Source organism: Morchella importuna (genome assembly GCF_003444635.1).
Source record: "Morchella importuna strain M04M26 chromosome Unknown Morimp01GS003, whole genome shotgun sequence".
Classification (NCBI taxonomy): Eukaryota; Fungi; Ascomycota; class Pezizomycetes; order Pezizales; family Morchellaceae; genus Morchella; species Morchella importuna.
In genome coordinates, this window is record NW_025763400.1 from 1 (window position 1) to 12,482 (window position 12,482).

At 47.9% G+C, this 12,482-nt stretch overlaps 1 protein-coding gene across 1 annotated transcript; it reads right to left on the reverse strand.

Annotated features, from left to right (window-relative positions):
* Positions 1 to 9,157: 9,157 nt before the first annotated feature.
* Positions 9,158 to 11,221, reverse strand: LAJ45_01526 (uncharacterized protein; the record flags this gene model as incomplete). Its single annotated transcript, XM_046111119.1, has 6 exons — positions 9,158 to 9,186; positions 9,252 to 9,500; positions 9,554 to 9,792; positions 9,846 to 10,131; positions 10,199 to 10,506; positions 10,662 to 11,221. The coding sequence occupies 6 exons, from the start codon at positions 11,219 to 11,221 to the stop codon at positions 9,158 to 9,160; spliced, it is 1,671 nt and encodes a 556-aa protein (XP_045975063.1).
* Between the last annotated feature and the right edge of the window lie 1,261 nt (positions 11,222 to 12,482).

The window sequence follows — 12,482 nt, forward strand, 5'->3', positions numbered from 1 at the left end:
ACAGCCGCTAGCTTAACAGGATCAAAACCAATTGACCTGGCCTAAAAAACATCTGTGGCTCCGCCGCAAGGTTTCACTCCCCTCTTCAGGGCGGTGATCCAACGCCTTGATAGCACATCAGGTTTGCCATTCCTTTTCCCGGTCTGTAGACAACTTTGAAATTGTAGCCTGCTAGGTCCTCAGACCATCTAGCTTGCCGCCTAGTGAGAACCTTGTAGAGTTGAAGTACTCTAAATTCTTGTGGTCTGTGAAACCGTGATCTCCAGCTCGCAACTCTTGAGCATATGCTCCCATTCCCGGAAAGATGCTACAATAGCTCCCAATTCCTTATCATGAATGTCATAGTTGATCTCAGCCGGGGAGAACTTCTTAGAATAGAAAGCTACCGGGTGTAGTTTCCCATCTTCCCCATACTGAGAGAGCACCGCTCCTTTGGCAAAGTCACTGGCATCAGTTTCGACCACAGTTCTTCTGCTAGGGTCAAAATGGAGAAGGATTGGAGCGCTTGTGAATAGCCTCTTGAGTTCCTCAAATGCTTGTTCACAGGCTGCGGTCCAATACCATTTCTTGTCATTTTGCAAGAGGTCGGTCAATGGTTTGCAAACTTTACTGAAGCCTTCAATAAAGCGGCGATAGAAGTTTGCAAATCCCAGGAAACCTTGCACTCCCTTAATATTTCGGGGTACTGGCCATTCCTGAACCGCCTCTACCTTGTCCTCTGACATAGATACTCCCCTTTCCGAGATGTGGTAGCCAAGATATTCTACTTCTCGGACATGGAAGGATGTCTTGCTGATGGAGGCACACAGTTTTGCTTCTCTGAGCTTCTGTAGAACCTTCTCAACCAGCCTTTCATGCTCTTCCTCAGTCTCTGAGTAGATGAGGATGTCGTCGATATAGACAACCACTCCTTCATCCAGTAGTTCCTTTAGCACATCATTGATCATTGCCTGGAAGGCGGAAGGGGCGTTGCATAGACCGAATGGCATCACATTGTACTGATACAGTCCATGGCGGGTTCTGAAAGCGGTTTTCCACTCATGACCTTCTGCTATCCTGATCAAGTTGAAGCCATTCTTCAGGTCTATCTTTGTGAAGATCTTGGCTTTGAACAACCTATCCCTGAGCTCACTCATGATAGGCAGCGGATACTTGTCCTTGACAGTGACCTTGTTCAACCCTCTGTAATCAACACAAATTCGCCATGTCCCATCCTTCTTAGGTATGAACAATATGGGGGCCGCTGCTGGGCTGCTAGATCTAGAGATCTTTCCTAAAGACAACTCTTTGTCCAGGTACTCTCGGAGGGCTTTCAGCTCTGGAGCGGAACATGGGTATAGTGGGCCAAATGGGGGAGCGGTACCAGGCAAGAGGTTGATCTTCAGATCATTTCGGGAGTGTGGAGGCAGCTCCTGTATCTTCTCTTGACTGAATACGTCGGCCCATTCCCTATAGCGGAGAGGTATCCTTTCAGAGATATCTCCTCCATCCTCATCATGCCATACTGAAGCGGCCAGTTGATACACTACATCTTCTTCTTCCATCAATTGGTATGAAGAGATGAGTTCAAACTTGATCGCTGCTGGGAGACAGTTCTGCTTGCAGTAGTCACTTCGACAGCTTATGGTATTGAGTTCCCAATTGATATCCGGGTTGTGCTTCCTTGCCCATGCAATTGGCAGGTAACCTGATATTCCTTCTTCCAAAGTAGCCACTTCCCATCGGAGTGTCTCCTTATGATCTCCCATGTTCATGTGGACTGGGTGAGTGTAATACTCTCCTCCGCCCATCATGACATCTCCTTGAGCATCATACATTGTCAGAGGTTGATCTCGCCGCACTAAGGGAACTCCATACTTCCTGACAAAACTCTGGTTGAGGATTGCTCCTGTACAACCGGTGTCAAAGAGGAATGTCCCTTGGGCGCCTTCAACTTTATTCTGGACCGTCCATGACAGTTCTGCTTTCAGTATTGGCCTCTTGCCATGTACTGGTAAGGATGGAAGCTTCTGTTCCATTCTTCTTCGCTTCTGTGCGGGTTCTGGGCTTGATTCTCTTTGTCTTTTCTCCATTGCTAATAGCTGCGGGCACTACTAAGATCAAAAGATCTTTTGGTTCTATTCCCAAGCAATAATATAGCAAGTGTATTGTGTGGAAGTCTGGTAGCGGGCTGGAAGTGTCTTGTAGCAAATGTAACTTTGGCAGAGCACTTACAGACCAGCTGTTTCGGGTCATAAACCCATCCTCAGAGTGCTTGGAAACAATCAAATAGGCGAAAAACACAAAAATTTATTCAAGAGAAACAAAGAAATCGAGACCCAAAAGAAAACTAGTAAACATAGACTCTGAACAGACATTTCTACCAGATGATTTCATTGTCCGAGTCTTGCTCAGGCTGAAAGACGAAATCTTCTGTCACCTCTGGGAGTACAACAAGTGGTTCCTCTGCTACAACCGCAGCCACTTTAGCTTTCTTCTGAGGATTGGTCTTGCCATTTCCTCGTTTCCGCTTTTGTACCCTCACTGCTGCCACTCGGACTACAGTAGGTTCCCTGGACCAACAGTCGGTCCATTTGTGTCTGGACTTGCCGCACCATTGCACAAGTCAGTCTATGTACTCTACCAATAGGGAGTACCGGAAGGTCATACCTTCAAGCATACTTCTGCTTTCCTTCTTTCTTCTAGGATATCCCCCGGGATACCCTTCAGCTCCACCGTTTTGTCCTTGGAACTGGTTTCCTTCTGAGGTTTGGAGGAGCTTGCAGCTTCTCTCTTCCTCTTGGGATGCCGTTCCTTCTCAGCAGGGGGATCTCTCTTGGTCCTGGCGGGTGCTTTCTCAGCGGCTACCGTCTGGTACCTTTCATGGGTGTGTCCTAGCTCTCTTAGAGCAGCTATCCGCTCCATCAAGGACTTGGGCTTGGGGGTAAAGAGAGCCCAACTCATGCCTAGGTCCGGAAGGAGGGAACTAAGGATCTTATCATCCACTAACTGACCCTCGTAGCCAGTCTTCCACATCAGCTGAATAATGCTATTCAGGAAGGAGTCTATTCCTCCCTTAGCTGTTTGGGTAAGGGTGTTCCATTGGGCTACCGCATCATCCCTAGAGATGGCTTCACCAAAGGCTGCTCTGAGAGCATCCACAAAGGAATCCCAGCGCTTCCATCTCTCATCCAACACCACAGGCATCCCAGCTACCCGGTTGGCAGAAGCTTGGTCGATAGAGTTGTGGTAAGCTTCATACCACTTGACCGGAGCATCTCCTTCCATCAGGTTGCCAGCATATCGGATCCTGACCTCTTCGGAGGTAAAGGACTGGCCCTCAATGGAGAAGACGTTCTCACATTGCCGGATGAAGGTCTCCACGTTGTCTGCTTTGCCATTGAACTTGGCCGGAGGGGGTGCTTTGGGTTCTCGGGCCCTAGAGGCAGCGGAGGGGTGTGAGGGGGCCGGAGGTCTCATGAACTGTGCCATGGAGGCCAGGAGTTCTTTCTGTTGCCTCTCCAACTTCTTCCTGAGGTACCTTCGCCATCCTCTCCTGTCACCATCCTCAGGCTCCGAGTCTGAACTGTCTGAGTCCCCTCCTGGGTTGGGAGTGCCGCCAACTGGGGGGACAATTCCATCTCCTCCACCATTACCCGCTGGTTCTGGGTTCTGGTTTTCTCCACCAGGGTTTCCTTCTGGCTGGAGGTTCCTCCTAGGTGACTCCGGGGGTGGTGAGCCTCTGTGGGATTCTGGGGATAACCCCTGGCGAACCCAGGCTGGAGGGAGCCCGGAGGGACCACTCCTGACCGGTGTCTGGGAGTAGTAATCGTCGTCTCCTATAGGTTGTCGGGGGGGCCTTGCTAGGCCGCCTGCCAACGGGCTTGATGGGGCTCTCTGAGGAGGTAAAGGTGAGCCTCCAATGGCCGTTGGCATCATCAGGGGAAGTGTCCTCTGCCTGATAGACCTGACTGGAAACGCTGCAAAGGGGTTCACCCTTTGGTGGAAGGTTCTCAGGGCCGCTCTGGATGAGGCCCTGGAGTTTTGCGGAGGTGCGGGATTGGGGACAGGTGCTGGTGTAGGCATCCTGGCGATGGAGAGCCTTCCTTCATTAATGGCTCTCTGGATGTCTTCCAGGAAGTTAGGGGGCATCGCCGGGTTTGTCCATTCAATGTCCTCCATCTCATCCGCTCCTAAGTCATCTCTCTGAGCATAACTCTGGAGTTGTGCCTGGACTGAGGAGACTTGTTCTTGCATATAGCCGAAGGCATTCCGGAGCAGGACTGCCTCAGCTTCTTGTCTTTCTTGCACCAAGGCTAGGGCATTGCCGGCCTTGATGACTTCCTGTTGCAGGCTGTGCTTCAGGTAGCGCTGCAATTCCGCAAAGAAGTTCTGTAGGGTGACTTCGTCGGTATCTTGCCAGGTGGGCTCACATCCGGGGATGTAGGACTGGAGCGCCGTCCTGGGATTGTGGATCAACTGTGTCTGTCCCTCTTGGAATTCTAAAGCTGCCGGTTGCCATTCAATCTGAAGAGGTGCTTGGGGAGCCGGGAGGGCGGACATGTTGTGAGAGGAAAGAATAATCTGAAGGTGATTTGAGCACTAAAGATTATCTGTAACGGGGGCAGCCTATCTATGTATCGCTAGAATCCAATAGAATAGATGCGGCCGTGCAAGATAGAAATCAGGTGCAGATTTATTCAAAGATACTATCGCTAGAACTCAATAATCTTTAAGGGCTCTGCTACCGATAATGGTCTACCACAAGATGAGGATCAGGTCAGTTGGGCGGGAATGATCCTGAGTACTTATACTCCAAAGGATTCTATTCTCTGCTCCTACTTCCTTACTAAGTTCCGGTGCTGCCTCCTAGTGGAAGGAAGCAATACCATCGCTACCCCGCTTCTCTCTAAACGTCAGCGAGTGCTTCCGATTCCGAAGGCAACCACCCTTAGTCAAAGCTTTTGTAACACCTGCAGCCTTTGTTGCCACACAACTAGGGGCCTGCATGAATGAGCTGCCGCTCAGGTGTAAGCTTAATCATTGCTGTAGAGCTTCCGCTTATTGTAGACTTCCCAGGCATAGTCTCTTCCACTGCTGGCGGACTTCCAATGCTCAGAGGATGTGGAGGATCGCTGAGCACTCAGAGCTTCACTCTGGCTAGCCTTCTAATCATTGGCGAGGCACAGACTCGTCAGTCATTGCTCCCATGAGTAGATCCTCTTCCTAGCGCTCAGAATGTAGTTACTCTGACAGTAGGTAGCTAACCACACTGCCGGTACTTGCATGTCACTGTGCAACTGGCTTCTAACAATAACTCTCAGCATGTAACCGGGCCCTGTGTGTACTCATACACCAGACAGTTGAAATGGCTCCGTTACACCTAGAACCCTATAGAGCACCAATAGATCCTGAGAGAAGAGTTCCCCCACCGGAACCTGAGGAGATTGCAGGAGAACAAAACTGGATCGTCCGGGAAGTAGCTGATAGCCGAGTCAATAAGAAGAGGAGAAGGGTGGAATACCTGGTGCTGTGGGAAGGATATGAGAATGAGGACGCTACATGGGAGCCCTGGGAACATCTCAGGAAGAGTGCTGAAGAAGCCCTCCGGGATTTCCATATGAGGTACCCTAAGAAGCCCAGAGATAAGAGGGCTCTAGGCCAGTAGCATTTCCTTTAACATTCTCGTCCCCTTCCACACCAAAGGAGTTTCCTTATCATATAGTATTGCATAGATAAATAGATATAGATTATAGATCTCGGAGACCAAGATCCTGGAAGAGGGGAGTAGTGTAACGGAGCCATTTCAACTGTCTGGTGTATGAGTACACACAGGGCCCGGTTACATGCTGAGGGTTATTGTTAGAAGCCAGTTGCACAGTGACATGCAAGTACCGGCAGTGTGGTTAGCTACCAACTGTCAGAGTAACTACATTCTGAGCGCTAGGAAGAGGATCTACTCATGGGAGCAATGACTGACGAGTCTGTGCCTCGCCAATGATTAGAAGGCTAGCCAGAGTGAAGCTCTGAGTGCTCAGCGATCCTCCACATCCTCTGAGCATTGGAAGTCCGCCAGCAGTGGAAGAGACTATGCCTGGGAAGTCTACAATAAGCGGAAGCTCTACAGCAATGATTAAGCTTACACCTGAGCGGCAGCTCATTCATGCAGGCCCCTAGTTGTGTGGCAACAAAGGCTGCAGGTGTTACAAAGGCTTTGACTAAGGGTGGTTGCCTTCGGAATCGGAAGCACTCGCTGACGCTTAGAGAGAAGCGGGGTAGCGATGGTATTGCTTCCCTTCCACTAGGAGGCAGCACCGGAACTTAGTAAGGAAGTAGGAGCAGAGAATAAAATCCTTTGGAGTATAAGTACTCAGGATCATTCCCGCCCAACTGACCTGATCCTCATCTTCGAGTAGACCATTATCGGTAGCAGAGCCCTTAAAGATTATTGAGTTCTAGCGATAGTATCTTTGAATAAATCTGCACCTGATTTCTATCTTGCACGGCCGCATCTATTCTATTGGATTCTAGCGATACATAGATAGGCTGCCCCCGTTACACCTTTGCCGCATTCGCATTCGGCACTCTCGATCTTTCCTATTCTTTTTAGGTATCTGTTGATGGCTATATGACCTGTCCTGAGCTGGCTGATAATAACTCTGTCCGTCCGGTCCGTATCGTCAAATTTAATGGTGTTTCGCTGCGACGGTTTGAATACCGCTTTCTCCTTGTTCGCGCTCGGCTCCCACTCCACCTCCCATTCTCTTATTGATTCCTCTCGGGACTCTCTTTCTAGGAACGCAAAAGAAACGAACCATTCGTTATCGATTCTCCCTTTATTGATGGCTTCTTTCGCTGCTTTATCTGCTTCCGAGTTTCCTTTTATCCTGCTATGTCCCTTCACCCATTCTAATCTTACTCGGACCTTTTGTGTCTTGCCCGCATCATACCAATAGCATATCTTGTGGGCCATCATTTCTCCGGATGCCTGTTGTCTGCGTTCCCTAGTATGATAATCAATATTATTGCCCACTAGCCTTTTGTTATTCTATAAGATAATAAGATCTGTTGATAAAGCCATGCTATTAACACTAATTTTGGAGCTAGGAGTTTACTGATAGAATATGGCTCGAGACACATTGGGGGCGTAGGTGTGTCAACTTCGGAATTAAAATGGATTTTTCGTATGGGAGACCTTATTGTTTGTAGAGTTGACACACTCGAACCTTAATATGTCCCAAGCCATAAGGATAATACGCGCCGGCCTGACTTGCTTTCTCAATGCCGTCTTGCTTATAGCGCCGAATTAGCAATATCCAAGAGCATTCAAATCAAGGTACACGCTCAAGACATGATTGTTTCAACTTGTGCCGGTTATGGCTATACAAGTTAAGCGTCTATAGGTTTTTTGTATCTGCGGGCTTCTGATATCCCCAAACGTGTAGCGCACCTAGGATATGGTTGTAAGTTTCTGTTCTGTTCATTTATTAATCATGGATTATCACTCGAAGGCGAATATACTCTGAGTCACACAAAATATGAGTCATCATGAAGCTCGAACTCGATGTCTTGAGCCTTAAGCGTCAAGAGAGAAGACCGAAATGGTTTTTATGCCTCATGGCCCTTAAAGTCGTAACTAAATGATGTTAGCGCTCACCGGGAGGATCCTCACATGCACTACGAGTCATCACCAACAGCTCCCAAACCAACAAGTTCAGACCGACTCTAGCTATTCCATAAGTCTGCACCCCCCCCCCCCCCGGATGAAAAGGACAAAGTCTAATCCCCCAGAAGCCCTGGTACGACGGTACGGATACTCTGTCTGTAACATGTACTTCATGCAATTAGTACCCAAAGGCATCTCCGGCTCCGAAGATCCGATAAACCCCCATTCCCCAACTTGGGCTGTACATACTTAATTGTACGGTATTAATGCTTAATTAATCTGCCCACCACTCAATGATTAATATCGAGTAGAGCAGGAAACCCCAGAAGCGACAGAGCCTACCATCGCCTCATGCACTGCATCATGTACAATGCATTACTTCCCCTGAGTCCCCAGCTAGGAAATACAATACCAGTTCAGTCAACAGGCGCCGACTTCTTCACAAGCAACAGCTTACCCACTCCCGGTCCATAGTGGTTAAGCACTTACCCTTACTATTGCCACGTACGACAGGACAGGGCTGTCGGTGCCCGCCAGTCCATTTCAGTTCGGAGAAATATCAGCAAGTTCAACGAGCCGGTAAGTACGGAGCCTCTCGGTGAGACATGTTAAAGTCGCACCGACCGATGGCGGGGTAGGTAGAGCCCAGATCGCCGAGCCCATGAAACGGTGGAACCTATTGGGTTGCAGCCTCGTATTTACTTTTCCGGGATGTTTTTTAGTCTTTGAATGGGCGACACGAAGAAACTTGAGTGAACTACTGCCCAGTAATAAGGCAAATACAGCGGATGAATAGCCATGGATTTACCTGGCCCATGGTCCGGTTATGACTAAAGAGAACACAAACAATCTTGAGTGTCGATAGATCGGGAGACAGGTCTAGAGAACGTCATATTAGTGCTCGCGTGCCTTTTTGTTTGTAAGAGATTGATTGATAAGGATAGAGCTGAGAACCAAGTTTGTCCTGCAGTGAAAATATTTCACCAGTATCAAAGGCGACAGAAAACACCATGCAGCCCATGCCTCGCCAACAAAAGCCAATGAAGCTGTAAACTCATTCTCCTCTAACCATCCCTATCATGCAAGAAAGATCGTACCCATTTGCTAACAGGATTATGTTTACAATTTGTTACCGTGTTGAAGGCCTTTATATTTCTTCTCACTGCTCACACAAACTCAACACTAGTGAAACATGTTTTCCATCCGCCCACACACGTGGTTCCCATTTTCCACCAAGTTGAATCGAACGCCCGAAAATGCATAGAACCATGGTTATGGATTCCGCCCCGAAAATTTATAAGAAAACCAAAGCCCATGTTTGTTGAAACAGTAGGCAGCAAAGAAGTGTCAGATAAATGAGCACTTTGATAGGTTATACACCTAAATAGCCAAAACAAAAATAAAACCCAAACAAATGAAACCACTCCCAACCTTTTCTCCCCAGTCATGTATATACTGGGTTTCTTTCTAATAACCCAAGAAACCCTTGGAAAATGTGAAAATCACAAGCGTCTAATAAAGCACTCTGGTCATTATTTTAGCTGTAGAGGAGGTTAGCTATGCATCCGAAGTAAATCTATTATAGTCCTAGATATAAGGCACTTACAGCTCAAGCTCTCTAAGTTCTCGTATAAGCTCTTGATGTCACCAGCGTTGACGTCACTGATATCAGCCATCAAGTACGCAACATCACCACGACTGTCAGACATCTGTTTATCCACGTTGTGGTCTCCGAGAATCGAATTGACTTGTCGCAAAACACCGGGCCTGTTGCTGTGGATGAAGATAACACGAACATGGTTCTCCTCGGCCAGAGTGAGCCCACGCAAGCTGACTTCAGGCATGTTTACAGCTCCTGAAGATCGTTATTTTAGCAAAGCATATAAAATGAAAGGTAGGACTGCTTACCAATTGTGCTTCCATCGTTGATGTAGCGGACCAATGCCTCACCAACCTCAACACCAATTGCACTCTGGGCCTCCTCGGTTGAACCACCAATGTGGGGAGAAAGAATAAGGTTCTTGAGTGATCTCAAGTCGTCACCCCAAGTGTTAAGGGTTGAGTTAAAGTAGTCTCCGTTTGCTGCTGGCTCTGAAGGGTAGACATCAAGAGCGGCACCAGCGATGTGTCCAGAACGCATAGCCTCACTACGCGAACTCTTAGTAAAAATTATTACCGGATATTCTAGCGAAGGACTTACACCAAAGCGGGAATGTCAACAACACTACCACGGCTGGCATTGATTAGGTAGCTTCCGTTCTTCATGTATGACAGCTGTTCGGCGCCGATCAAGTTCTTGGTTTCCGGGAGCTCCGGGACATGGAGGGTGACAAAATCGGCCTGTTTGAGAAGGTCCTTAAGAGTAGGGACTTGCTTGGCTGATCCGAGGGCCATGAGAGGGACAACATCGTAGTAGATAACCTTCATTCCCATAGCCTCGCTCAGGACTGAGAGCTGAGATCCAATATGGCCGTACCCGATTATACCTTTGTCAAGTCAGTTTCGCGCATATATTGGTATTAACTGTGCAAGGATTGTTAAGGTATAACGTACCGAGAGTTTTTCCACGAATTTCCCAGCACTTGTTGCTGACCTTGTTCCAGGTACCATTGTGCATCTCATTAGAGCGGTCTCCTAGCTGTCTGGCCAAAACAATGATTTCGGCGATGACGAGCTCGGCGACACTTCTAGAGTTACTAAAGGGAGAGTTGAAAACAGTAACTCCATGCTTTGCAGCAAACTCGAGATCGACCTGGTTGGTCCCAATGCAGAAGCATCCAATGACAAGAAGGTTCTTTGCCTCCCGCAAGACCTTCTCCGAGAGCTTGGTTTTTGAGCGAATACCAATTACGTGAACATCACTACGACAGAAAGGTTAGCGACGACAGGGTCTATGTTTTTCCGGTTATCGATAAGGGTTGCGGGGTGACACAAAAAATGACCAGGGTCATGACGGAATCCAAGGACAAAGCAGAAAAAAAATTTATGAGGTGGGGGGGAGAGAACAATGACTAACCGGATCTTCTCAATGAGCTCGTCCTCAGGCAACGAAGCCTTGTGGAACTCGACCTGATAGCCTTGAGACTCAAGAATCTCCCTAGCAGCAACGTTGACGTTCTCGAGGAGGAGGATCTTGATGTCTTGGGTGTTGAAAGGTTTCAATTGCTTTGCTGAGGGACGAGAGGTCATACGGGACATGTAAGATCCAGAGGGAGAGTGGAAAGTTGAATTTGGGGATGCTGAGAGACTCAGAGCGTTGGAAAGGGTGTAGTGTAGGCCATTGACCTCAATTTCACGAGCGTCAGACATGTTTGTGTTTGATTCGTTTCTTTCGGTGCTACTAAAGGAGCGGATAGGTATGTTCTTCTGGTTGATGTGTTGTGGTTGGAGATCGAAGGCTTTTAGTTGACTGTGGTCGTTTTCTTCTGGAGGAGTGGGAGGAAGTTGTCTAATGACTGAAGAGTCATGCTTGGAGCCGTTGCCGCTTGAAAACCCTGTCGCAGGGGGACTACTATACTTTTCTTTTACGTCGACAGAACGAAACCCCTGGAACAATGACCTGATTCTGCCCGACATTGATACTGGTGCTGGCGGTTTGGCTTCTTTTCTGGCTGATTTGTCTTCTTTAATATTCACGGAAGACAGGTATGTACTAATCTTATAGGTATGATATGATATAGAAAGTAGTTGACTCGACAAATTATGAGGACTCGAGAAAGGAATTGGCCTTCTTTATATCTACTTTTGAAAAAACATCTAAGAAAAGGCATCCGGGAACACCTATGTATTAGAATTGAAATATCGGATGGATCAAACTCGCTCGATCCAAAAAGTTAACTTCCAGGCACAGGTGAAATACAGGTGGTGGGTGATGCTGTGGGGCAGGGTCTGTATGTAGGTGCATGCTTCCCCCACGAAAGAAAAAAGCATCTTACGGCTGCGTGCTACCGGATCCCGAAGCGGCCGAGTGGACTTTCCGTCAATGGAGCTCAGTACTTTTCAAACAATCAAGAGCTCTAGATCTTTCAGCATCTGATTACTTAGCATGAAAGTTATGAAAACCAACTAGATTTCTCCATGGCAGCATTCTGAGCGGAGAGCCCTAGTCAAACCCATATTGAAAAATACACGTGTGATTTTATATTGCGATACCTAGTATTCAAACGAAAACATCAGGTACAGAGGAATAAAATCTAGTTGAAGATGAGCGCAAAGTATTGAAGACTTTGGAAAGCTCCTCAGACACGTATTATAGAAATGGGCCCTTGAGGCCATTGTACGATCCATCTATCATTATGTACCTACAACAGCCTGGCACATGGATTCAGGTATTTTGAATTTCCGTGCCTCAAAAAGAGGGGTTTTCGGACGATTTTTTTTTTTTATTTTTTTTAAATCAGTGTTTCATTTATTTCTGGGTACAAGAATATCGCATGGAGCCTAGGCTATGGCGTGAACAACACCCCTCCCCTACCAAACCGCCGAAGTAAACGGGACAAAGGAGAACTATCAGTATACATGAAGCAGACGTTGAGAAGAGACCCTGGCAATCCTCCTACTGGCCAGCAAGCTAAGAAATTCGGACGTCCCCATCTGGGGCGATGTACTTTTGTACCAGCTATGCAAACTATGGCAGGACATAAGAGAGAAGAGAACAAAAGAGAGCAGGGAAGCGGACCCTTTTAGGAGTCGGGGTCGTGACGCTTGTGGCCGGGTTCTTGGGCCTGGTGTGGGCGTGGGTGGCCTAAGCCGAGCTTGATGAGATAGAGGTGAGGTCGGAGTCTGAGGATAAATCATAAGGTGGCGACATGGGCGGGCCCATTTGTGGGGGGTACCC